The sequence below is a fragment of the Cucurbita pepo genome, chromosome 3 (genome assembly GCF_057944985.1).
Source record: "Cucurbita pepo subsp. pepo isolate OVF chromosome 3, ASM5794498v1, whole genome shotgun sequence".
NCBI lineage: Eukaryota > Viridiplantae > Streptophyta > Magnoliopsida > Cucurbitales > Cucurbitaceae > Cucurbita > Cucurbita pepo.
This window is the reverse complement of record NC_141800.1, coordinates 4,911,118-4,938,527: the sequence shown is the minus strand read 5'-3', so window position 1 is coordinate 4,938,527 and position 27,410 is coordinate 4,911,118. Positions and strand designations below refer to the sequence as shown.

Sequence of the window (27,410 nt, the reverse complement as noted above, 5' to 3'; positions counted from 1 at the left end):
CGTGGTAACAAGTTGGTAAACTTAATGACCGAAAAACTATCCTAAGCTTCCATGGCTGTGAATGACTGCTTGAATACAGTCATTCCGCTGCTGCTCGACAACCAGATAGGGAAAACAGTAGAAACAAAAGTATGCCAAGGTGATATTCAAAACTAATTCAAAATCTCAATCATTCATGAGAACACATGAACTTCCAGCTGACTAATAAATCCAAGATGACATTCCATGCCACTGTTTACAACAAGTTCCGAACCAGCCGAACTATCAAGCTTAATGACAAAAACAACTGGAAGTAGGCTGCACGAATGCATACCATTCTTATCTACTCGGTTCAAGATCGTAAGATACATACTTACCTTTCATTAGATGTTCCTCCATGCATTATGCCTACCCAAGATGGATCCAAATCCTGAAAATTTTGGAATGAAATTAAAGCTATTGCTGGCTAAGCGGCCATTTGCTGTAAATTAAAGTTGCACACGGAAGACGTCAAAATAACCTTCTAATGGGCATGGTCTTGAGTCCACGCACGCACTCTATGGAGTAATATGAAATTGGGTATGGAGATTACGTATTGCCAGCCATACGGCCAAACCAAAAAGATAGAGATAACTAAAGCCCTTTTAATTTGGCTGAAGGGTTAGACTACTTACCAACTTACTTCCTGGTTAACAAATTAGTATCGTTTGTAAGCATTCCCGTAATCATCACGCCTCTGACGCTGGAACTCCCCAAAATTACCATGAGGCCTTGAAGGATAATTCTCCATATGATTCTGATACTTGCTCCTTGAATCGAGGGCCGCTAAATTAGCCCCTTCGTAATGGGAATTGACTGATCCACCGTCGTATTCAGAATAGTTATGCTGCTTATAACCAGCAAAACCTGAAGCGGCCATTTGCTGGTGCACTTGTTGCTGACGCCTTTGGGCATCAAGTTGGAGAAACTCATCCCATTGTTTTGCATGTGTGCCCCTCAAATGAGCCAATTTCTTCGTGTAGTTCTCTCTCATCTCCCTTATAGTCTTTTTATAGAACCATAAGTAAAAACCACAAATTTGAAATTAAAATAACGAAATGTAGGAATTTTGTCATGTAAATATATCCAAATGCAACATAGGAAAATAGAAAAATACACCAATTGCCATTCGATGTATGATTGCAGTAACAGGAGATCCATACCTCACGGTGTTTATAATTTTCTTCATCTTCTTCTTTATCTCGAATCTTTCCGAGTTCAGCTGCTTCTCTTTTATATTCCATCTCCAATTCTTCAAGAGACTGGGGAAAAGCTGGATACTCAAACTGACGACTAGATTGCAAATCAGATCCTCTTCTTTCACTATCCCATCCTTCGGTTCTACCATATGCACTCTTGTTCTGATAACTATCATATGAACTAAACGAGCTGCCAGAATAAGGCAGATTAGCTGGAGACTTGGAGTGGCTTGAACGACCTCTAACTCTGTCATTGCCATAAGCTTCAAAATAAATGAAGAGCAATGTTAAAATATATTAATGCTAGCTTATGACGTGGCAAAATCCAAAGTGAACATCATAAAAATATAAAATCATATGAAGAAACCATAGGAGGAAAAATAACCCGGATTCCTGTTCATAAAATTATTTTGTTTTGAAGACAACCTGACCAATTCAGATCCTATCCCTGAAAATTACTTCAGAGTCGCATATATAAGCTTGAACAGAAGAACTTACCTCGTGCTGCAAACAAATATAAGCAAGAAATAACATTGTTAAGGAGATAAAGAGAGAAAATTATTTATACAAATATGGAGAAAACAAAGCTACAAGCTACAACATAGAATTACCAGCTTTCTATTGATGTCTTTAACATATCCTATGCTTTTCCTACCTTGAACCGAGCCCCTTGAATATTTCTGCAGATCATCACGAACACGATTTTCAACAACCTTCTCCTGTCTGCTATACCTGGGTTGAAATTGTGATGCATTTGTAGGACCAGAATGTGATCCATGGACATCAGAGCGTTGTGACCTTGAACCAACTGGGCTTCGCTCAGGTGACCTGGATCTACTCACATGAGAACTAGAACCCTTTTGATCGCCTTCCTCCTTTATTACCTTGTGGACAGCATCCACTCCCTTTTTCAAAATTAACCTGTCCTTGCCACTAACAATTATGAATTTCTCATCCATCTTGATCTTACAACCATTATCCTTTTCAATTTTCTGTACTACTCTATCAGTGAAAAGTGCTCTCACATGTTTATCCCTGGCTGGTACCCTTTCAAAAAAATCTTGAGATTTACGATTTGATCCCAAGGTAGAAGGGCATCCCTATACATAAACAAAAATTGCAAAGTACCATTAGTTAAAACAATGATAACCCACTTGAATTCTACTTTTATGCGAAGAAAGAGTTGTGATTTTAAAGAAAATAAATAAGTTCCAGTAGGTCTAGTTCTCGTAAGAAAATTATCCTTCAATTAAAACAAGTCATGAAGCACCAAATACTCTCATTGCCTCCCCCTTGCACGCAAGCAATCACACACACATCACACACGTCTATATGTGAGTGCATGAGAGAGAGAGAGAGAGAGAGAGAGAGAGATAACTTTCAACTACTAGACAATGCTTGTAGAGATTTTATTGTATGTACTCTCTCTTTCCCCCTCCCTACTCTCTCTCTCTCTCATCCTTGCTCCATGTACGTCTGTATGAATACATTTGATGGAGAACCATGCTTCATCAAAGATATGATTCTATACCTAATCACTATATTTTAGACATTCTCACCAATCATCTGGTGAATATGTTCTAGAATCTTTTTTTTTCCGAAGTAACATCCTTGGTGTGACTACAAGTGAAACCTTTTTATTACTTGGCCTCCATGATCGACTCCCAATTCAAAATTTTGAATGGAGCTTTTTGCAATTTTGCGCAAACAGCATCAATAGAATGGTATATCAAGTGGTATTTGGGTGTGCAGCTTAAAAACCATGAAGCCACTTGGGCCTTCATAGTTGTGAGTCAGCTACGTGCTCCATTCTGCCTCAAGATAAGGTGAAGGTTGGTTTGGTGGATAACAGGGAAGTTGTATGATCATTCAAGAGTTCATACACAAGAAGTTCAGTCAGTTATGAAGGAATGGAAGAGATCCGGTAGGAGAACAAAATATAAAGAGTAGTGGGCCAAGGAGAGCAAGTCTCTCGACTTCCTAGGGATTAAATAGCTAGCAATTGAATAAACTTCTCACGTTCAAGTTCCAGATCCTTACATGTAGCGTGGCCCACAGAAAAAACATATTATATATAGACTTGAAAGAAGACTACAAATAGAACAAAATAAAAGTACAAAAATGAGCTTTAAAATGTTTTAATATGCTAGAAGGAATTTCAGTTGTTTCATAGAATGCTAAAAGGTCAATCATACAAACATAACCTCCCCCTCAAAATGATTTATCCCTGTGTTCCAAAATGAGTTCAAAAACAGCCTGATATACAAGTGAGATTAAAAAACAGAGCTCCTCTCTAGTTGTGAAAAATCTATGTGCAATAACTTAACGAGATCAATAAAGTGTTTATAGTACCCATTATACCTGAGTAAAATGGCCTGATTCTCCACATATTTTGCAGATCATTTCTTCCTCTTTTCTCTTCTTCCAATTCCTCTCTGTAGCCTTTGACTTGGCCTCCCAAACCTTCGCTTCTCGACTGGTAAAATCAGTTGGCACAGCATTGGGATCACGAGGTTCATCCTCCTCATCTGAACCTGCATGAGACCTTTTGTTTGTACTCATCTTCTCTTGTGCAGGGACAGAGGTCGATCGTGGAGGGCCAGTGTACTCCTTGTAGAGTTCACTAAAGTCATCATCCGCATCTGCATCTGGTGAATTCGCCATCAAAAGAAGAGCAAATTCAGTCGAGCACCTGCATTTTATCACCAAAAACCCGTAACCACCACTAATCAATGTCCAGAAAAATGTCAACCGGCAAGTTAGGCGTACCAGAGTGAGAAAAAAATACCCATCTCCCATTTCAGACTAAGAACTCTTGAATTGGGAAAAGACAGTAGAATAAACAGCTAGTATTAGATAGGGAGGAAGGAAAATGTGTTATACTTGCGAGAAGTTCAAAAAAACTGTCTAATGATAATGAAGAGACATTCATAACCCTCGTCAGTTGTATTAGATGCACGTAAAACCTAACAGTACCATTGTCGGAGAGAAGGAAATAAACCAGAAGAAGAAAATCTCACTGGGTATCCCATCAGACAGTTACCCATATCCTAATTCTAACATTTAGGTTCAGATATAGGTTAATAACTAACTCGCAATAACTTGGGCAATGTTTTCATTTCCACTCGCAACTCACAATCCAACGCCACAACTCCCTTTGGCCGGAAGAAGGCGAGAGAGAATGTGGAACGCATCATCGCCGGAGTAAAACATTGAACACTTAAATTAGTAAATAACATCAGGACAAAGACGCAATGTCGCAGCATCAAATATCAAAGCATAAATTTAGAGTCAGCTACTACGAATAACGAACTTGAGATTGAAGCAAAACTGAAAACATGTAAAGAACAACGCGGGGACGAAGAGAAAGGTTTGTCGGAGAGAGATAAAGAGACCAATAGAGATCGGAAAGAAAAAACCAGGGCAACATAGAAGGGGAGGTGAAGAGAAGGGCTAATTAGAGAGAAATTGTTGCTGAGGGCAACAAATATTCCGGTAGACGTGAAGGAGGAGCGGAAATCGGAAGAGGGAAAGAAAAACAACGAAGAGAAAAGCGAAAGAAAGCAATATACCTGAAGACCGGAATGTACAAGACGAAATAGAGGAAGGGAAATGATAAATACCTCGTCGCCGGAGTGAAGAAGCTGCCGGAGGAGAGGGAGGGGGTCCGTGTTATATGGCTCGAACTACCGCGGAATAAAACCAGTGATTTCGATAGGGTTTGAACGGTTTGATGATATTGATTAAATTACCTATACGCCCCTGTGATTTGGTGTATTGACATTTGACTCCTCGTACGGGAAGTTTCTAGAAGGTTATAAGGAAAGTTCATCTACTACTAAACTCAGCCGCTGGGTGTAATTTTAAAATTACCTAATAATATGATTTTAATTACTCAAAACTAATTTAATATCTAATATTACACTTTCAATCTTGACCGTCAAAATTAATCTATAATTATTTTGAAACATGTTTGTTATTTACAAAAATTAAAAAAAATGTGTACCGGTGACTTGGAAATTAAAGGTCAAGATGGATAAGGGTATTTTCCAGATGATCTTATGCGGAAACCCGCACCCAAGTTTTCGTGGTCATCTCTCTGTCATCTCCCATCGTTTGTCTTCGTCTTCCACGTTCAATCGCCTCATCATTTTCAGGCTTCGACTGAATTTTTGTTGTTCGGTTCCAATTCTTCAAAACTGGAGGAGACGCACCGCCCCGCACCGTCATGGCCCTCCGACGACCACTGCCCCAATTTCAACCACCAGTTTGATCCTTATGTTCAATACCCCAACCACCAGTTTGGCCTCGTGAAATTGTATGTTGCACAGGTTCCCCGAACAGGAACCGAAGAAGCTGTAAGTTTTAATTTCCACGGTTTGCCAATTCATATAACTTTGTAGGCAAGTAGTTCTTTGGGAAGGAAGATTGATGATCTTATCTCTTGTCATTGATCATAACTGAAAAATATTAAAAATTTTGTTTCAGATTCGTCCTTTGTTTGAAGTCCATGGAGATATTGTCGAGATCAACTGGTCAACAGAAAGGTCTTTTGTTCGTTTTAAATTTAATTCCATTTAATCCTTCTGCCGTTTAACGGGTTGATTAGAGTATCTATATGCTCACTTCTGATTTTCATACCTTTGGCGTACAATTATGTGGAATTGTCATGTTTTGGTTTGTTTACAATACTTTTGCACGGAGTGTTAGCGAAAACTGAGTCTGGTGACGACCTTGCCTTTTGGAAATGAGGAAGCAGGACACTCTGGATAACACAATATATCCTGACAAGTACTTCGAGTTGAATCCAAAGTGAAGCTTCCCCTTGTCAATGCAAACTCTAATTTATTGGATCACTGTTATCTTATTCCTCCTTGATTTCTCAGAAACACTTATTAATTCTTGTTTATTTATTTATTTATGTTTAAGTTGACTTTATCACGCTTCTTGGATATCATCTTTAATCGAAGTTCTATGTCTGAAATGTCAGTTCTAAAAAACAGCTTCGGTATATATGAATAATCTTTTATTGTTAAGATCCAAATGGATTCTGGTTACTGCATCTGGCTTTATGCTGTCGTTCATAAAAATAACATTAAAGCAGATCTATGATTTCCTCTTCAGGTAGTTGCTTTGTGAATTACGCTACCTCGGTTGAAGCAGACAGGGCAATCAGTGCTTTGGACAATCAGTATACTTTTCCTGGAGTGAGTTATTGTTTATAGCCGATTGACGAACATATTATATGGAACACTTTTGATCTTATTTTGAAAGTACGTTTCCGATCAAAATAAATCAATAAATGACTAGTGAGTCACTTTTGCTGTTTCTTATAATATGTAGGTAACTCAATTGATGTCATAATAACTTTTCTTATTATTCTTTTTATAACAGGAACTGACACCTATGAATGTGAAATATGCTGATAGTGAAAGAGACCGCCTTGGTAAGTTTCTGGCATTTCTGACTTCCCGTTGCATCACTTCGACGTATTTCTTCTTTATCTGTGCTGTATTATTTGCGTCTTAGCAAGGCTATTCACTTTGCAAAGCAGTAGTTGAGCATTGTTGTCTACTTCGTTCTTGCATTCTATGTTTTGAGCATTGCATGACCAAGGTGCATATGATTCTGATTGCTTCCCATAAGAGGGAACCCCTTAATCAATTACCTCATCACTTGGCTCTTTTCAATATTTTTATTTTTATGTTTTATGTAGGGAACCCCTTAATAATTCAATTATCTCATCACCAACTCTCCTGAACCTTGTATGCTTCCCCTCCCCCGAGTCCGCTACCTCTCAACTTGAATGTTCATTTCTTTAAGGGTGGTGAACCAAAATGAGTAGTTCTATCAATGTCTTGATGCTATGCTCTAGCCTGCTGCATCATCTGTTTCCCCGTATGAAAGTGACAAACCCTCTAGATGGATATCTCTTGCACTGCTGCGACGTGAGCTAACAATAATTAGTTTTTTATATCATGATGTTAGGCGTTTATGTTTCATAAATGTGTCGAACAAACATTTTGACCATACATACGTTTGCATGATATACAGATATAATATAGGTCATTTGGCGTGATAACTACTGTTTTATGTTTTTTGGTCTTGTTGGCTGTGTCAATATTCAACCGTTAAACATCCCTCTCTCTCTCTCTCTCAACAGAGGCAACAACATTTCAGGTAGTCCGAGATTTGGTCATCCTCCTCAACCGTTTAGGTATATCGTGTACTCAGTTCCTTTTGTCTAATTTGATAACATAAATTGTTTTCTTATTGGTTTAACCTTTTCTAGACCTGAGCCTCCTCTTGGTTCTCCTGCTGGAGGATGTTTTCCTAATAATTCATTTCCTGGACAACAAAATACTACAATCTTAGGATCACCAAGGAATGCTTCCCAAGAGGCATCCCATGCCCCTTTGGCTCCCAATGCTGTACAGAGACCACCCCCCAAATATAAGAACCCTCATCATCTTTGGTCAAATTTCATCTCAACCAATGCAAGCAACACAGCAAGCTTGTCAGCCTCCAATGCAGACTGATTTTTCTAAGATGCAGAATCAGGAACATTGTCAACAGCTCTGGCAAGATTCACATCAGCAGCAGAAGTTACAGGTTCATGAGAATACAGTACGAAGGTGATCTGAATTATAAAATCCTTGTAGTTACATTAAGTAAAAGATTATGCCATGATTGACATCCTAAAAGGTTGAAACTTGACTGTGCGGATAATTACTGAAGAGGTCATTAATGTCATATTGTCATGGTAACCTGTGTGTGTGTTCTCATTTATGTCCTTGCACAGCCTCCTAGTGCACGTGGCGTTCAAACCTCTAGTGGTACTCCCAAATCACCTCGGAGGCGTCCAAGCTCTCGGGTAGAAGTTCCTTTGGAGTGTGATTGGAGTGAACACAGCTGCCCAGACGGTTTCAAATACTATTATAACTGTATCACCTATGAAAGTTTGGCAAGCTTTATGTCTTCATCCATCCGCCTTTCCACGGTTGTTTCCTATTTTGTGGTGCAATTTATGATAGATACGTCTGAAAATTGGTCCTTAGTGGGAGAAACCAGAGGAGTTAGCCTTGTTTGAGCAACAATTGAGGCAGGAAAAGCTTAAAAAATCGAACCATCAGCTTCATTCTTCATTAGCAGGCCTCTCATCAACCGAAGTGCTGCCTCAGCCAAATCTCTTGAGTCAAAAACTTGAAGTCCAATCTTCCTCAGCTGTACGAGTTAGTATTCATTCATACATATACATTTACATACATACATTGGCCCTTGCATTCACTATAGCTGTTCCAGCTATATCTTGTCATGTCCAAAATCACTCTGAAATAGGATATTAATCATTCAAAATCAGTTTTGATGGTATGAAAATCGTGTTTAAAAGTTTAAAATCAAGCATCAAATTGACTGGAATGATTAAAAACATGATTCGAAGTGATATTTAATCATTTGAAAATCACTCTCAAACGAGAATGCAATTTCTGTTCTCTCTAATTCTTTAATATGCTCAATTCTGCAGGAGTTGGGTTGTATGCGACTTCAATCCAAAGCAAGTCCTGTTGTTATTCCAGCCTGTGTTTAACAATGTTGTCTAAGTTATTAGGAAGGTTATTTAAGAGAGTTCATCACGTTGGCAACTAACATTGATCCTTTAATGTCTAGCCATTACAATGTGAATTGGGATGGTAACGAAGACTACATGTTAGCTGCTCGACTCGCAACTTAGACGTTTGGCTTGCTCATGTAAAGCTGGTGTTCCATGTCGTCTATCAACTATCTATCCTGCAAACTCTTGGTGTAGTATATGGACCACAAAGGAATGTTTTATCCCTCCCTCCAACCGATGTAGAATCTCACATGTACGAGATTAAAGGACATTGTAAATTTAGTGTACTTGAGATATACGTCGAACTTCTGTTGATATAGTTGAGAGTATTCATTTGTAATCCGTTAAGCTCTATATTTCAGGTCAACTTGATCGGTATATATCTTTTTATTAAGACGTTTTCAAATTGGTTAATCATAGTTTAGTGGTCTGCAGGTGCCTACAACAGTAGACAGACAATTGGGTACGGAGGTTGGTTCCCATCAACTGTTATGGAGTAATTTGTAATAAGTATTTAATTTTTTTTCTTTTTTTTTTTGTAAAAATATTTTAAAGTCGTTTAATTATGGAATGCATATATGTAGTACATTCATTTAATGTATATAATATAATTTCTACAAAAAAAATGTAGAATAGTGAATTTATTACCACGATTGATTGAGATTTAATTCTTGGTTGCTTCAATTTCTGTTGTAAAAAAATTTTTAAAAAAAAAAGATGAAAGGTTAGGATTAAGTTTTGAAGTTTGTTTGGGCCCCCTCCATCTCAGGCTAAATTTATGGAGTTTTGATGGGCAGTAAAAGTACAGCAGAGACTGTGAAAAGAATATTTACCCTTTTTGCATGGCATGGAAATGTACCAAATCCCAAAGTTTTCACTATCGAACATCATTATGTTTGGTGCAATATGTAACAGGTTAAAGTGGACAACGCTGACATCAAGCGGTGTATCACAAGGAGTAGCGGCAAAAAGTGAAATGTTATCTAAGGCAGCTTCAAGCTTCCATCTTCAATAAAGCATGACAACAAAAGTTAAAACTTTACCTCCATTTTTGTGATGAAACGCAATAATATTCTCTGCTTTGCTAATGAGAGACTTAGTTGGACACCAACAAAAATTGAACCTCAAAATGTTTTTGTTGTTCTAACATCTTTTCTATGAACAACACAACTCACTACTTTCCTTACCTAAAATTCAAGCTAAACACCACTTTTTGAACTTCAACTAATATTATTATATATTGAATATTCACTCCTGTTTGAGCATGTGGGCAGGAATCACATCTTGAAGCAGCCCGTGATCTACCAGAAATGTAGCATTTGGGTTGCACAACCGTTTCTGCTGCAGCATTCCGGCCGCCGCCTTCCTTGCTCCTATGAGGTTGTTTATGTTGTAATTCACTTCTAAATGCTGTGAATTCAAGAACGCCGGGTTTTGCGTGTACTCATCACACATCGCTCCAATAATGTCCCCATCTGTTTGGAATTTTAAAATAAAAATAAAAATTAATTAATTAATTCTTCAAAAATTTTAAAAAAAAGTCCCTTTCCATTTGGTCATGTAATGTTTAGTTCTCCTATGAGGTGATCTCACCATCCACCTCTTTTAGGGTCTACCATGGGATCTTACAATCCACCCTTTCAGAACATAATATGGGATCTCATAATCCACTCCCTTCAGGGCCCAGCATTCTCGCTGATACTTGTTCCCTTCAATCCACCTCCTTTTGAAACCTAAAACCCTTCTCCGTGGGACCTCCTTCCCAATCTACCCATTCAGGGTTCAGGGTCCTTGCAGGCACACTACATCGTGTCCACCCCCTTAAGGGCTCAGCCTTCTCGCTGACACATTGCCCTGTATTTAGCTTGATACCATTTGTAACGACCCAAGTCTATCACTAACATATATTATATCCTCTTTGCGGTTTCCCTTTTGGACTTCCCCTCAAATTTTAAAAACCCTTATTCTACTGGATTTGAAATAATTGAAAATTGGAAGGATTGAAACCAACCATGATTGTTGTTGGTAGGTGGAAGGCAAGGCATGGGTGGAAGATGGATGCAGGGTGGAGTGGATAGCGGGGGTGGAAGAAGGATTGGGGTTGGGTGAGTGTGTTGGCCTTCGTAGGTGGTGACCAGGATGGTTGGATCATTGGAACATCGCTCCACTCTCTTCTTCACATTGCATGTTGGAGTGGTACACCGATAATAGCTCCTAACAACAACATAAATTTATGGATAATTATTCAACAAATAAATAAACAAATATAAATCTATATACATACATACCTGGGAAAAGGGCTGTTCTTGACAGCTTTTTGGCCGTACTTCCTCCATCGATACCCATCTTCTAGATGATCCACTTCACTCTTCGTCATGAATGCAAATCTTCCCTCCTTCTCTCTCTTCTCCTTCCTCTTCTTCACCTTCTTCTTCAATCTTCCCCAACACCAACCAAATTATTAGGATCGCACCACAACGCACAACACAAACAAATAAAACTAAATTGAATACAGAGAATAAAGAAAGTACATTTTCTATAAAATTGAATAAGCTAAAAAAATAGTGAAAAGAGAGAAAAAAAAAAACGAACTTTTTAGTGGGATTTTGTTGTTGTTGTTGTGGGTTGTCGTGGGCGGCGGTGGGGTTGTCGTTAACGGCGTCGGTAGAGGCGGAAGAGACGGAGGAGGAACAATTGGGGGTGGCCGGAGGATTCAAAACCTGGGAAGAATTGCCCTTGAATTCATGATTATTAAGACCAAGCATCTCCAGGAAGCCAACAGAACACGTTTCACCATCTGGGAAATCGAAGAATCCGTTTAATCTCATCTTATCTGAAAATGGGAAAATCCCACCGCCGCCGCCGCCGCCGCTTGTGCTAGTGTCCTCCGACTTGATAATCTCTTCCTTCTTCTTCTTCTTCACCTCCTCCATAGCCGAACGCTGCAACCCTTTGTCCAAGTTTTGTTTTTTTTTTTGTTTTTTTTTGTTGGATTTTCACTTCTCTCTCTCTAGAAACTTGCAGTTGAAGAGAGAGAAAAAATAGAGTTGAGTTCAAAAGTTTGTAGAATGAAGAGAGAGAATCTCAAAAGGAATTTGTAGGTCATCGGTTCGTACGGACACGACACGAATTTCCTTCCATAATATTTCGTTAAAAAAAATTAAAATTTTAATTTTAATTATTTTTTAACTAATTATATGGCCTAAGAAAATTACACATCTGTAACATTAATTCAATAAAACGAACCTTTTTTTTGTAAAAAGTATTTATTTATATAATAAATAGTAAATTACCTGACCGGGAACCGGCTGATTTGTGAAGTGTGAATACGTTGTTATCATACTCTTTACACGTGCGGACACTACGGCTAAAAGTAGACCTCGCACGTGTATTCCGATCCATAAGAATAAAAATGGCTCTTTTTGGAAATTGCTGGGGGACAAATTTCTTCCTCTCTCTCTCTCTCTATCCTTTTTCACTTTTGCTTTATGATTTTTTTCTTTTATTTTTTATTTAATTAATTTCTTTTACAAACCCATTTTTCTTTGCATTCAAATTGTGTTCACACTTCATTTTCCCTTCTTTTCACACAAATATTTAATATTTTTTTCCTTTAAAGTATTTCATTTTAAATTAATAAATTAATATTAACTATTTTAATATAAAATAAACTATTTTCTTTACATACAAGTTCGCCATTACAAAATAAATTTTAAATTCTTATAAATAATATTTTTTGTTATATTTTTTCCATTTATTCATTATAAAAAAAAAAACGGTACCAAATCTATGGACGATAACAACGAAAATTTAAAACCCTAATTACAACAAGATTATCGTATTTATCTAAAACTATGATTCATGTAACCCGAAAGGCATTTGGTATTTATAGCTTAGCATGATCCATGTCACCCAGTTAAGGTAATGTAATATATTCTTTACATTATAAATATTATCACATCTATATAATATATATGATCAATTTAATTATTATAATTCATAAGCTTTTTTTTATTTGATACATGAGTACATGAAATAATCAAAATAAAAAAAAATAATAATTAATAGTTACTACATATACCAACAATGTATATTCAATTCTACGAACTCCAAAGTTAACTGTCTTTTATTCTTAATTTATTTAACTTTTTTTTTTTAATTTATTGACATATTATAATAAAATTAAAAAAATATTAAATATAAAAATTATATTTCTCTCTCTCACTCACTGCTGCGTCATCTTCTTCATCTAAAATTTGGTCTCCTCTTTTCCTCGTAATTTCCTTCTTCCCCATACCTTTTGGTCGGTTATTTATTTATTTATTTATTTATTTTTATTATTTTTATTATTTATTTATTCCTTTTTTTGGGATAATTTTAAATGTGAACAAAAGCAAAAGTTGTGTCCTGTTTGCATTTGAGGTAATGCCTTGTTTTGGTTAAATATTATAATTATAACCTTTTTTTATTTATTTTATGCCGTTTTGCATCCACGTCCCTCTTCTTTTTCAATATTAAATCCCATGCTCTCTTTTACTCTTATAATTTCTACTTTCAACCCTCACAACTTTTGTTTTTCTGATTATTGCACCTACAAAATCAAAACAATTCTGATATTTAAATTTTTTAAAAAAATAATAATAATATTTTTTAAAGAAAAAGATATTGTTTTAATTGAAATAGTAAATAATAATAAAATTAAATTGGAAGATTTGTCATAATTAGCATTTAATTCCGCTCGTGGAATCAAACACCATGTCTAACAACCACACGATCATACGGTGGACCAGTCTCCATCAGATCCGCACATCCACGCTTCACAATTAACAAAAACGCCGTAGATGGCAACACGTGGAGCTAGTGGGTCCCGTAACTTCATCACGTCCGTTGGATTTCTCACGAAATCAGTGGCCATCACGAGCCCACGTTCTTGTCAGATCTCGTATTGGACGGCACGTTTTAAGGGAAAACAATCATTTCATTTGCTGAATTTGTGTGAGCCGCCACACCGAATTATTTCTTTATTTTTTACTTTATTATTATTTTTTATTAAAAAAAAAATATTTTACGTAAAAAGTTTAAATTTAAAATAAAAAATAATAATTCGAAGATAAATATTAAACATCTGTATAAAATAAATAAAAAAAAAACATGAAAAGCCACTTTCAATCTTCTAGTAATCATATCATAATCTTTTTATCATTATATTATATTTCAATAATTCAAATTTGCAAGGTTCACACGCATTCCAATAAAGTGTGTGACAAAATTAATTAATTCACTAAATTTAATTATATGCATATTATTTCATAAGTTATATTGAAAAATAAATAAATAAAAACTCATTTAAAATATCGTGTACAATGGCCACGTGGCTTCGTTTGGCGCCTCAGAAATTTAAACAAAATAATAATAATAATAATAATAATATGATTAAATAAATATTTGATGTTGGTATAAGGCCAAAATGCATAGAAAATGAAATTATATATATGGGAAAAGATTAGATTAGGCAAGCTGTTAGGGAAATATTAAATAATTAAGGTTGTCTTATGTGACACGTCCTCTAGGGATATTGTGACCATATAATAAACGTTATTAATAATAAAAATGAAGATTTCATAATCTTTGAAACATTATAATATGAATCAAATCACGTTAGTGGAAAACTATTTTATTGGGATTTAGGATTAAATTGATTAGGAGATGGCGGTACGTGTTATTATTATTATTATTATTATTATTATTATTATTATTATTATTATTATATAATTTAAAAAAATATCTTATTAATTATTTAAGATTATGCAATTATAAATATGCCACTGTTTGACTGACATTGCTTCCGCGATACGTTTGGGAATTTTATTTACTTTTTAATTCTAAAAAAGACAAAAAAAAAAAAAAAAAAAAAAAAAAAAACTTTTTTTTAAATTATTTTATTTCATCCTTTCCTGTAATTTTCCCCCAAACAAACAACATCATTTTGTTTCATTTTGGTAATGTTATTGATTAAAAAATATATATATATATTTTAAAAATGTAATAATTAAATCAAATAGCCTCCAAATTGTGGAAGATAATTTTAAATTTGAAAGGTATGTTTTGAAATAAAAAATTTCAAATTTTAAATTTTAGGAGCATATCGAACGTCGATGCACTTATGCATGTCTGCCACCATGAAATATTTGAACGTAAGTGAGTTTAGAAGTCCGCAAATGGGTGATTTGTTTAAGGTATTAATCCCCGTAACCAAACAGAAAGAGATGGGGAAAAAGGGGAAATGAAATGATGTCCCAAATCTTTGAAGGATTGATTATAGATATAGATTAGATATATATGTTGGTTAAAAACCCACCATTATTGTCGGCTCATAGGCTATGAATTTGCCATATGCTTTCATTATTTATATATATATACTTTAATACAAACCATATTTTAATTTTAAAGAAAAGAAAAAGAAAATTGTCCCGTATCTATTAGGGTGAGAAAATGAGGACTTAAATTTCATGGTAAAATGGTCCATTTACTTACTAAGTTATAACAATTGATCATTCTCATCTTATTGTAGCGTCTTGGAGTCGATTGGATAGTACATTTTCTGTCGGCTCTAGGTCGATTTCTCGACTTATTTGGCTTGAGTCTAATATGTTTAAACTCTTTTCTACTAATTTCAACTCTTCAAAAGCATTTAACGTTAGTATGATTACCTTTTTAGCTAGTTAAAATTATTTGTGATCATGTTTAAATTATTTTATGCATAATTAGGTGAACCAATTTTCATAGTAGAAATCTAGTTTATGACTATGAGACTCTTAGGTAGAATTCAAGGGATTGTAGTAGTTTTGGTCTAGGCTAATCAAGTAAGTGGCTCTACTATCAGTTTTGTTGGAGAAATTATTTTATGTACGATGACACTTGTCCAAGAGTCCTTGCACATGTCATGTGTGATATCCAACCAAGTAAGTGGCTCTACTACCGGTTTGGTTGGAAGAATTGTTTTATGTATAATGGCACGTGCTCAGTGCCTCTACACGTGTTATATGTGTGATATTCAACCAAGTAAGTGACTCTACTATCAGTTTGGCTAGAAGAATTGCTTTATGTATGATGACACGTGTCTAATGGCCCTGCACGTGTCATATGGGTGATATGCTTGGATATGTGATGTTATGTTATGCTATGCTATGCTATATGATATGCAAAATAATATTATGGTATAAACAAAATAATATTATGGTATAAGGGTTGTCTTGCATTATTTATTACACCATGATGGAAAGTATGGGGAGCTCATGCATAATTGTATGCTCACGTGCATCGAAATACTTTCTCATTATGATGAGTACGGACACGTACAACTATAATACTGAAATGACCATCATGTTTACCATGATGCTATGACGATCGCTATTCCCGCTGGGCGTTCGGCAACAGCCCATCATCGATTGCTAGCCTGACCAACAGGCCTAGAGGATGTGTGAACCCGCCTGGTGGGTCCACGCTTGCACATGTGGGTCGTGTGTAGAGAAGTACTACACACTCAACTTTAGCTCGAACTGGAAAGCCGCCTAAGAGAATGAAATAATGTTTTAAATGATAGGTCTCTCATGTTGCATATGTTTGCATTTCACGACCCTAATAGTGGGATCACTTATTGAGTATTTCTTAAAATACTGAAGTCATGTGCTACTCTTACATTTCAAGTGCAAAACACGTGGAGACCATGTAACCATAAAACAACGTTAGATTAGAGCAATGTTTTATTTTCTAGTTTTTGAATATATTGTTTATTCTCAGATTTAAGGATTTTATCTTTTAAGTCCATTTTTTAATTGTGTTTTTTTTTTACAGATGTGGTTTCAAATGCTAATATACATTTTCTAAATAGACAAATTTCAAAACTAATATTATAATATCCGCTTACAAACACGATCAGTTAAACCAGAGGCAATAGCAAGACAACACATTTTAAAACTCTACAATTAATGTGAGTAATGTGAGGTAAGGATAGTTAACCATGGTTAGGTTAAGGGGTGGGTATGAAGGTTTGTTTAGGTGACCAGTAACCAAATAAGGTGTTGGATTATGGTGGATGGTCAAAAGTTGCGGCCCACTAAAGGCCCATTATCATTGGGCCACTAGTGGATTGATGAATCAGTCATCAGCCCTATTTTAATACTACAAGAACATATGTTAATGGTATCAAATTTATGAACCTGCTTAACTTATAAAAATTGTACAATTATTATTTATTATACATTAATTTTAAAAAATGAATTGGGTTTATAATATAAAATATACTATATTATTTTTAAAATAAATATCAGAAATGTAAATATATAGATTTTTTAGAATTTAAATTCTTTGGATCAAACCCAGATTTCTTACCAAACAATGTTCTAAACAATATAATGCCCCAGTCGAAAAATTTTAAAAACAATTTGAAGAACTGGATTTTATATTTAGGTTTATATCTATAATTGAATACAAAATCTATGATTACTAAGACCGAAAATTGGAGGAAAGAAATGATTAAACCATAGAACTGGAGATTTGGAGGGGTGCGCCAGGCCCAAGCTGTAGTGCAACGCTTGGGCGACGCTTGAAGGCCCCAGTAGCAAGCTACTGTAGTGGGCCCTCCCCCTTAAAAAATTAATTTAATATCATGTGGGCCGATGGCCCACGTATCAGATATTAAACTGATAAGAACAGATACTACACTTGATCTTAGCCAAAAGGCCGAGAAAGGTATGATTTGTGAAGCCATCCAAACGCGTTTATATACTCGAGAGTCTTGCTCCCAACTTCCAATCTAACGATGTGGGACAAACTGGTTTCAAGTTGCCTTGCGTTTCCACCAATTTCTTTCTCACTTTATATTATGGTAACCACTTCTGTGTATTATAAATTATGATTGATTCTGTCATTTACAAATATTTTGTTTCTGATTTTTAGTTCCAAAAATTATAATTCTAAAGTGTGGTAAATTATATTCGGATAAGTTTAGCTTTTGATTTCAACTTCCCGTCTTTTGTTCCGTTCTCAAGTTCTTGAACCTATGAACTATGAAGTCTCATTACAACCAATTTATTAATATTTCCCCGAGCCAATTTTTATTAACCTAATGACACTGAATCCTTGTTTCCGCTCGGGCTACTGAATCCGCTACTTGAATTTTTGGTATCAATATTTAAGAATTGTTTGTCCCTACTTGCTGCATCAAAAACTAAATCACAAGTTTCTGATTAAAAAAACGTGCAACTCCAAACCCTTCAAAGTCGAACTTCCTCTTAGACATTATGATCGTTTAGTCGATGATTCTAACATCTAATCACTCTACAAACCTTCAATCTAAGATTTGAAAATAATTAAGTTGAAGCTAAGGTTTTAGCAATTGGAACGGCGACTCGACAGAGTGGAAGATAATTTAATCTTCCCGCTGCTTCGATAGTCCGAAGAGAACCGACGGCGAGAGAAGTCAGATCTTGGGTGAACTTGTGATTTTGGGTCGGACAAGTTGACCTAGAATTGGATCCCGAAATCCCCCGAATCATATTCATATTTTTAATTCAGTTGGAAAATATTATAATTATCAATTATCGCTAAATATATACATTTTAGTGCTTGATGTTGGAGTGCTTTTTCCATTTAATTTCTCTTCATTAAAGATTTTAAACTAATCCCTTATGTTTTTTTTTTCTTTTCAACGGTTTTTAAAAATATTTTATAAGATTTATTGGCTAAATATATATATATTTTTATTAATACGGAATATATATTTATAAATACCTAAATATGCACTTATTATGTCCCTAAAAATAAAATATAAATACAAACAATTTTTTTGATCTTTTTCTCGCTCTCTATCAACAATACGAATCGGAGTTTGAAGAAAGGAAATGAGAATGAGTCCTTCGGAGGCCGCTCAAGACAAAACAGATATTCGTCTATGGGACCCCTAGTACCAAGAAAACCCTCCTTCAAATGTTACAAAAGGTGTTAAATATTTATTTCGTAAGCTTGCACCGGAATGACTTTACCGGAGCAAATGACTATTTTGACCTTTGGGTCTTTGATGAATTTCATGAGCCCAATAAGTCCTCACGTATTTTATTTAAAAATTATTTTAAATAAAAATTTATTGAATGTTAAACAAAATCATTAATGTCACATGATCGAGGCAGCTCCTCTGAGCTTATGTTAATCAATAGTGTCTTATGATCTATGTGAGATCCCACATCAGTTAGGGAGGAGAACGAAACATCCTTTAGAAGAGTGTGAGAAACTCTCCATAGTATACGCGTTTTAAAAACTTTGAAGGGAAGCCCAAAGAAGACAATATCTACTAGTAGTGGACTTTGGTCGTTACAACCTAACTTAATGATTGGTTTCACATCGTTTAGCTCATGTGATTTCATCTTCATTTATTGGTGTCACATAGTCCAACTCCTCTAAGCTCCATCTAATGCTTGGGTACGCCAGAGTTTAGGTAGTTTAGTTATGTTCTTTACTATTTCTTTTATATATATCAACTCTATGACACATATGACCCATGTCACTTTAGACAACTTATTACTACCACCAACTATTTCAACATTGTGCGAACCCTGTCTCTTAGATCTTGTACATAATCAATGAATAGTTGGAGACCCTCTAAACAATCTCTACCTATCAGTCTGATGGTAATGAAATCACATATTATATTCAACCATAGCTCTACTGTCGCACATATCACATGCTTCTAGTAATAATGCCCACGAACACAAATCACAGCTAGATAACATAAATTACACAACGAAACATACAACAATACGCCATAGTCATACTCATCATATAACATATAACTTATTCAAATAGTTACCATGATCACCGAATTAGTTAATATGTTTAATACATCTAATTCAATCACATATCATTCATAAATTCAATAACAATTTCCATTCGCCACACTAAGATTAGATGTTGACTACAATTTGTGAGCTTTGAAAAAATTGTTCGAATTAATTTGATGCATTATCAAACTTAATTTCCATAGTCCTACAATATTTTATTATCGAGCTATAGTCCCAAATTTAACCTATAGTTTATTATGGAGCAAACGTTATAGGTGTTAAATTTGAAATTAGAAATTGTGGGGAGAATAATTAAATGAAGTGAATATTTAGGAAGTAAAATAAATCATAAGGGAAGAACAAAATTGTTATTATTATTATTATTATTATTATTTAAAGGAAAAATGTGGAAGTGAAAATGATGGTCAAATGTCAATGATGACCGAATTTCGAAACCTAACAAACCAACCGTTAATAAAGGCGGCTTCTATTCTTTGACTAATCTACCCCTCCTTAAAAAAAAATATATATATATATATCGGCTTAAATTTAGGATGAATTTTAGAGAGGTAAAAAAACAAAAACTTCTTACTCGCTCTTTTCTTTTTTTTTTTTTAATTTAATTTTTTTAAGGATAAATTAATAAAAATAACTTTTTTTAACTTCCGTATCTCGTCTTAAAAAAAATGCTCTTCAATATTTAAAAGTCTAAAAAAACATCATAAATTTGAAAAAAAAATATATTTGTTTTTCAATTATCTTTTATAGAAAGGGATAATATTTTATTTAAAAAATACCTTTTAATTGTCAAAATGGTTTAATATATATATATATATATAACTTTTAAAACATACTCTTAAATTTTTAAAAATTTAAATAATATAACTTTAAAAATATATTTAAACTTTTTTTTAAAACTTCAAAAATATCTTTTAAACTTTTTTTTTTAAAATTTAAAATATATTTATAACATTAAAACATTTGTAAATAATCTATAACGTATCAATAGACGATTTTCTACAATAATATTTAAATTTTTTTTTATAACGGTAAAAGAGGTTAATGTTACTTTTTAAATTTTATGAGTAATTTTTAAACATACTACTAACTATAAAATTATTTTTGAATTATTTAAAAAAAATAGAAAAGATATATATATATATATATATAAAAGTTATATGTGTGTGTGTTTTTTTTTTTTTTTTGTTAATTTAAATTTTTTTATATATAAATAATTTACTGCAGTTGGTCGTATAATCAAAATAATTTAAAATTCTTTTTTTATTATAAAAATAAAAATCAAAGGTGCGCAATTACCCAACCAATAAAAACGTTGCAATTAATGCTTATTGTTATAACTTCTTTAGTGGCAGTTAAAAATGCACTAATTACCACGAACTACAGTAATAAAATAGATTTAAAATTTTTGAATTTATAAAAGACGATAAACCTATGAGGTAGGTGGTTAAATATTGAGGGAAGACGGAATAAATATAAATGTGAAAAGTTGAGTAATTAAAAAAAGAAAAGTACTTTTTAAATTATAATTTTCTCCCAAGTAAAATGGAAATGGGAAGATTAATCAGATAAGGACAAGAACAGTAGAAATCCCAGTGACGCAAACATCCTTTTTTACCGTTAATTTGTCCTTTTCCGTTATCTGCGCACGTTAGTATTTTGATGCAAATGGCAGCCCATCAAACCCCCCCCCATCTTTCTCTCTCTTCTTTCTCTATCTACTTCTCTGCTTTCTCACGCATCGTCCAAAAGAAAAACCCAAATCATCGAACAAATCAAACCTCTCAATTCTTTTTCTCTGCAAAAACCCCTAAAAAATCCAAAAACAAAGAGAGAGAGCACAAGCTTCCCCCCAAAAAGCTTCTCCCTGAGTGTTCTTCAGTCTCAGTCACTTTGTCAGGGCAGAAGAAGAAGAAGAAGAAGAAGAAGAAGAAGTGGAAGAAGAAGTTCCCATAAATCCCTTATCGTCTTTCCAGTTTCACTCTGTGATTCCTTCATCAGTTCATTCACTAGTAGCTTCTGCTTTTTTGTGTTTCATTTCGATTCCCTTTTTCGGTGATGTTACTACCCTGCTTTGGTCATTGTTCTTTGTTGGAAAGAGCCATTTGCAGTTCGCTTTTGTATCGTCTTTGTTCTTGCTTCCCGCCCACGCTCATTTCAGGAATGGTTTCTTCGGCGTTTTGATCCAAATCTAACAGATCTGACGTGTCGGTGATGTCGGTGCTTGCGGCTTCCATCACCGCGGGTATGTTTCTTTTAGCCTTTTCTCTGCGTGTTTTATCTCGGTTTGATGGTGTTTCAGTGCTCTTTCCTTGTGACATTTGATTGTTGTCAATGTGAAGATTGGAATTCGGTAGAGGTAAAGAGGAGATTGGGATTTTGAAGCTTATGTGATTTGTTAAGCTATGGAAAAACGTCGGTGGGATTAGGACGAAAAATGACTCTAGAAGGAATTTAAGGAAATTGGTGATGTGCAATTGATTCAACTCTACTTCAGTTTCCATGCTTGATTCATGATCTGGCTGGCTTTCACATTTGCTTGAACTAACGTTGTGATACCAAGCTTGCCGACACCTTCTTTGCTTAACTTTGATTGGTGCTTTCGACTTTGGATATCCATTTCTATAACTTGGCGAACTCTTGTAATCGTTTATCTTATCCCATTCAAGTGGTAAATATTGATTGAGTGTTCTATAGAAATATTTTGGTATAGATGTGTGGATTATGGTGCTGAAACTTCTCCTGGAATTTAGGAGTGAATAATTTCATAGAAAAGGGCAAATCTATACATTTTCAACTATATATATTATTTCCATTATGTTGATAATTTTGGAAAAAGTTAAGAGTTACAACCTCAAAATCCTAACCCTTTTATATAAATTTTGAAATCTTTTCCCTGAATCTGCCCCTACTGGTAAATCTGTGAGCTATTTGAAACACGCCTTTGTGGGATCGAAGAGAATTTTAGCATGCCCGGTACTATCTTTAGTAACCTTTCCAAGCCTCTTTAGGAGGCTAAGGTAGCATACATAGATGGAAACACACAACTATTTACGTCGATACATATTTTCAGTATACGAAATCTTGATTTGGAGGCTATAATGCAGGTATATTGGAACAGGTCTCTTGCCGGTTGGCAAAGCAGTTCATTTTACTGTGGTTTGTTATTTCCATAACCAATGCCGATGTCCCCGCTATACTACCAGGACCTTCGGTTGCACCCGCTACCCGTGCTATGCCTCTACCTGCAAAATTGCCTCTTCACCAACCCCACCACCGAAAATATATGTCACCACAGAGCGCGCCAATAGCTGGACTAGCACCAGCGTCTCCTCCTTATTATGGGCCTCTTATCACTTCTGGTCACCCACCCACAAGTTCAAGTTTTTCAAAACCACTGATGAAGAGTGGATCAGCTCCTCCTGGTGGTAGCCTTGAAAACATTGCTCCCATACAGTCCAGTGCTGGCGCTATTCCCTCTGGCTTACCTCAGCCACCACTTTCCCCTAATGCAGCAGGTAAGTCGTATACTGGATTTTATTTCTTCCTTGCTTTCTGATATTTTCTTTGTTGCAATTGTCTTTGAATTAAAAATGAGCTACTTTGATTAATTTTATTTGTTGATGATTACACTTATTTGAGGCATGCTCCTGGTTTTATTCATCATTTAGCAGACTGTTGCAAACCTGACATGGTGCAGAAGCGAGGAAGCGGTGATGACTGCCATTGTGTCTATCCCCTAAAAATTGATCTCCTCCTCTTGAATGTATCACAGAATCCTAATTGGAAACTTTTTCTTGAAGAGTTAGCTTCGGAACTTCGTTTACAAGTCTCTCAGATTGAGCTGATAAACTTTTATGTACTTAGTTTATCGAGGTTAAATATCTCAATGGACATTACTCCCCACTCTGGGATCAGCTTTTCTGCAGTTGATGTGACTGCAATAAACTCTTCACTTATAATGCACAAGGTTCGTCTAGACCCGACACAGGTTGGTGATTACAGTCTTCTCAATATTACCTGGTTTAAGCCTCCGCCTCCTTCTGAAGGTACATCCAATATGTCGATCAATTATTTAACCGTGCATGCTGCTAATGGCAATATTACCGTAGCGCTCTAGCTTTTATAGAACATTTTGTTTTTGGTAATTTGCAACTTATATAGAATTTGGTTTGCAGTGAACTATATTGTTGATGGAGAATTAGAACTGTGCACTCTGTTCTTTGGGAGACTACCTAGATGTGTATGTTTCATGTTTGATAGTATGTATCTTTAAATGCACGCCAGAGGAAACCGATATTTTTTACTTAATCTCTTGAACCCGAATGATTATGCTGTTCAAAATGAAAATTCATCAACAGCTCTTAATTCAAATCCAGGCTATAAAAAAACAGCTCTCATTGTCATTGTAGTACAGAAAGGCTATAAATTAGTAATGTATGAATACTTATTAAAAAAAAAAGTAATGTATGAATAATTGAGGAATTAGGGTACACTCTGCTTGCAGCTGTTGCTTTTGAGGACATTAATCTTTTTGCTGTTTCATTCTATTGAGCCCTTAGGCTGTAGCTAATGTGAGTATTTACAATCACTTTCAAGTTGTTGTGTTATTATATTTTCATTTGTTCTACAGCTCCTCTAGCTTCTGCATCACCAGTAGAAGCTCCAGCATATCATTTTCCAGCTTCAACATCACTCAGTTCTCCTAGTAAAGGACACCATTCTAATCTGACACTTCTTGGTATTGGCGCTGGTTTTCTGTTCCTTGCCATTCTATTTGTGTTGATAATTTGTTTATGCAAATCTCATCGTGGGAAAACTGCTGAAGCACCTCCATTAGTACCAGGTACATGTGTAAAATTTTAAACGACTTTGTCCTTAATTTCTTTCCTCTGTATAGTTTATACCTAGCTTTTGAAGAATATCTCCGTCGCCACCTCGAACCCACAGACACTTAAAGCTACTTCATTTTGTGATGAAGTATGGAACATAGTACAAGGCCCATATTATCCACTAGATTTTATGGCAATAAGGTTAATAGGAATTGCCAAATAGGAGGTAAGATTTAAGATCTTATGAAGCACTGATCGTACAACGTGAGCGTAAATGAGTTAAGTTGTGGTTTTCACAACATCATGTAAGAATTTTGCTTCTCAATCCTCATAAAACTAATAAATGGTTCTGAATTCTATTCAGTGCGACATCGTTGTTATCATCGTTTCTACAATTTCTATAAACTTCTTGATGTCATTTCTTTTTACTTCTATGTCAACTGTATATTCATCCATTCTTCCTACATCTCAGAAAAATCAAGGGTCGAGGACAAAGCGCCTGGGGTAGGATCTTTCTCTCATCCATCTAGTATGAGATTTCTAACTTATGAAGAGCTTAAAGAAGCAACTCATAACTTTGAAGCAGCAAGCATACTGGGGGAGGGTGGTTTTGGCAGGGTTTATAAGGGTGTCTTAAGTGATGGCACAGCCGTTGCAATCAAGAGGCTTTCAAGTGGTGGGCAACAAGGCGACAAGGAGTTTTTGGTTGAGGTTGAGATGCTTAGCCGGTTGCATCATCGAAATCTCATCAAACTCGTTGGCTACTACTGTAACCGCGACTCTTCACAAAACCTGCTATGCTATGAACTTGTTCCAAATGGAAGCTTGGAGGCCTGGCTCCATGGTAACCACTCTCTCTTTCTATTGAGTTTAAAATATTTGTTTACAACAACATGTCGGCAAGTTTATGTTTTTTCCCAGGTCCTTTGGGTGTTAATTGTCCTTTGGATTGGGACACCAGGATGAAGATTGCACTGGATGCTGCTCGAGGGCTTGCTTACCTTCACGAAGACTCACAACCGTGTGTGATACACCGAGACTTTAAGGCATCGAATATATTGCTCGAGAACAACTTCCATGCCAAAGTTGCCGACTTCGGTCTTGCTAAACAAGCTCCGGAAGGCAGAGCCAATTACCTTTCTACTCGTGTGATGGGCACATTTGGGTTTGTCTCATTCCTCCTCAAAGTAGTCAATTCTTGTAAATTGAATCTTGGGATTTTGATGGAATATAGTTCCCTCTCAGGTATGTCGCCCCCGAGTATGCAATGACTGGCCATCTACTTATTAAAAGCGATGTTTATAGCTACGGAGTTGTACTTCTCGAGTTGCTTACTGGAAGGAAACCTGTAGATATGTCACAACCATCAGGACAAGAGAACCTGGTCACGTGGGTGCGTTTGTTTTTTGGAGCAATTCCCATTCTTCTACTCATTTGATATTGATAAATGTGCTTGCTGCTGTGTCTTTCTGGCAATCTTTGCAAAATTAGTGTAATGTTGGAAGCTAAGATGCGTGGGTTCTATTCATTTCAGGCAAGGCCGATTTTGAGAGACAAGGAACGGTTGGAAGAACTTGCTGATCCACGACTTGGAGGAAAGTATCCAAAGGAAGATTTTGTGCGGGTGTGTACCATTGCTGCAGCCTGCGTCGCTCCTGAAGCTGGCCAACGTCCGACAATGGGCGAAGTTGTACAGTCTCTTAAAATGGTGCAGCGTGTGACAGAATACCAAGACTCCATGGTGGTACCATCCTCCAACAACCGAACCAATCTTAGACAGTCGTCGACAACTTTCGAGTCCGATGGATCCTCTTCAGTGTTCTCTTCTGGACCTTATTCTGGTTTAAGCACTTTTGACAACGACAATGTATCTCGGACAGCAATTTTCTCTGAAGATCTTCACGAGGGACGATGAAAGTCTTGTGAATTGGTAGAATCCCCCACCATCTCTCTCTCTCCCTCTACCTCCTTTGTAATGGTGATTGTGGAGAACTGCTGTTTCAATTTTCCCATGGCAGTGTTGCTTGTTCTCAATGTGATGCATAGATTTTGTAAATATGTGTTCTTGTAGCTTTGTTTAATGGATCATTTTTGCTTCTGATTCTTCCTCTTTTAATTAGCTTTTAATTTACTCTTTCCTAATGGTTTTTTAGTGTTCTATCAACCTGAGAGCATGACAATTGGTCATATCCTAATATAAATAAATATATTTTATATATTTAATTTATTAAATACAATATATATATATGTTTTCTCTATTTATATATAAAATATATTAAATGTTAATTTGAAAGTTTTTATGAGCTAACCAAGGCATATCATAGACATAGATTATAACAAAATTAATTAATTAAATTATTTATTTAATTAATTTTTATTCATTATTCGACGTCTTTTACTTTTATACATTATAAAACAAGTTGTGTTTACTACTCTTTTCATTACATGCAAGTCAATCCTTCACAAATTATTCGAAACTATGATTGAAGTCTTAAAATAAATACTTAAGTAATTACATATATATACTTTTTTCTAATATTCTAATATGAGAATAAGTGAATAATAAAAATATGTATATAGTTCATAGTCCATATTTAATCAAATTTCTAAAATGCGATAACATAGTAAATTTCAAATAATTAACATAATTAAATCATTTTCAATCAAGTTTAGTTCCATAAATTCAAAAGCATGAAACACTGTTGAACATTGGGTATGTTCAATCATGCCCAATTTTTTTTTTTTTTTTTTTCAATTTTTACTGATTGGTGGATTGTTTTAGCAATGTAGGAAAAACAAAATCAAAGTCAATTAAGAGGAAGAAGAACATTTTATTTCCTCGTCGTAAACAATAAATTTCTAAATTTGAATGTGAATGTTATAAATAGTAAAAAGA

General features: G+C 35.1%; 4 protein-coding genes, 1 non-coding gene and 1 pseudogene across 11 annotated transcripts; 3 read left to right on the top strand and 3 right to left on the bottom strand.

Annotated features, from left to right (window-relative positions):
- Positions 1–118: 118 nt before the first annotated feature.
- Positions 119–4,977, bottom strand: LOC111791141 (uncharacterized). 4 transcript variants are annotated; one of them, XR_015420466.1, is made up of 7 exons: positions 4,841–4,977; positions 3,579–3,909; positions 1,873–2,317; positions 1,182–1,480; positions 654–1,024; positions 500–536; positions 119–409 (listed from the first exon to the last, which is right to left on the bottom strand). XR_015420466.1 is itself a non-coding variant. In XM_087122743.1 (6 exons), the coding sequence occupies exons 2-5, from the start codon at positions 3,879–3,881 to the stop codon at positions 677–679; spliced, it is 1,395 nt and encodes a 464-aa protein (XP_086978869.1). In that variant the 5' UTR covers positions 3,882–3,909; positions 4,841–4,977; the 3' UTR covers positions 119–409; positions 654–676. The 4 variants fall into 4 exon arrangements, 2 of the variants coding, with proteins under 2 accessions (XP_086978869.1, XP_086978870.1); XR_015420465.1 differs by having other exon boundaries at positions 500–1,024; XM_087122743.1 differs by lacking the exon at positions 500–536.
- Positions 4,978–5,227: 250 nt separating this feature from the next.
- LOC111791458 (flowering time control protein FCA-like) lies at positions 5,228–7,358 on the top strand. Of its 2 annotated transcripts, XM_087121912.1 has the most exons (5): positions 5,229–5,575; positions 5,706–5,764; positions 6,342–6,424; positions 6,612–6,663; positions 6,934–7,358. In XM_087121912.1, the coding sequence occupies exons 1-5, from the start codon at positions 5,538–5,540 to the stop codon at positions 6,975–6,977; spliced, it is 276 nt and encodes a 91-aa protein (XP_086978038.1). In that variant the 5' UTR covers positions 5,229–5,537; the 3' UTR covers positions 6,978–7,358. The 2 variants fall into 2 exon arrangements, with proteins under 2 accessions (XP_086978037.1, XP_086978038.1); XM_087121911.1 differs by lacking the exons at positions 6,612–6,663; positions 6,934–7,358 and having other exon boundaries at positions 5,228–5,575.
- A 107-nt stretch (positions 7,359–7,465) lies between these two features.
- On the top strand, positions 7,466–9,223 carry LOC147793079 (uncharacterized; annotated as a pseudogene). Its single transcript, XR_015420492.1, has 4 exons — positions 7,466–7,844; positions 8,020–8,181; positions 8,276–8,449; positions 8,743–9,223. The product of XR_015420492.1 is annotated as an uncharacterized LOC147793079 (transcript).
- A 625-nt stretch (positions 9,224–9,848) lies between these two features.
- Positions 9,849–11,896, bottom strand: LOC111791137 (WRKY transcription factor 71). The gene is made up of 4 exons (XM_023672359.2): positions 11,422–11,896; positions 11,118–11,267; positions 10,841–11,043; positions 9,849–10,304 (listed from the first exon to the last, which is right to left on the bottom strand). The coding sequence occupies exons 1-4, from the start codon at positions 11,760–11,762 to the stop codon at positions 10,078–10,080; spliced, it is 921 nt and encodes a 306-aa protein (XP_023528127.2). The 5' UTR covers positions 11,763–11,896; the 3' UTR covers positions 9,849–10,077.
- A 5,492-nt stretch (positions 11,897–17,388) lies between these two features.
- LOC111791936 (U2 spliceosomal RNA) lies at positions 17,389–17,584 on the bottom strand. The gene has a single exon (XR_002814725.2). It is a non-coding gene; the product is annotated as a U2 spliceosomal RNA (small nuclear RNA).
- Positions 17,585–21,390: 3,806 nt separating this feature from the next.
- LOC111790593 (receptor-like serine/threonine-protein kinase ALE2) lies at positions 21,391–26,615 on the top strand. Of its 2 annotated transcripts, none has more exons than XM_023671560.2 (8): positions 21,391–21,927; positions 22,790–23,200; positions 23,357–23,731; positions 24,316–24,528; positions 24,987–25,358; positions 25,436–25,679; positions 25,760–25,907; positions 26,049–26,615. In XM_023671560.2, exons 1-8 carry the CDS (start codon positions 21,897–21,899, stop codon positions 26,427–26,429), a joined length of 2,175 nt encoding a protein of 724 aa, XP_023527328.2. In that variant the 5' UTR covers positions 21,391–21,896; the 3' UTR covers positions 26,430–26,615. The 2 variants fall into 2 exon arrangements, with proteins under 2 accessions (XP_023527328.2, XP_023527327.2); XM_023671559.2 differs by having other exon boundaries at positions 23,354–23,731.
- Positions 26,616–27,410: the final 795 nt, after the last annotated feature.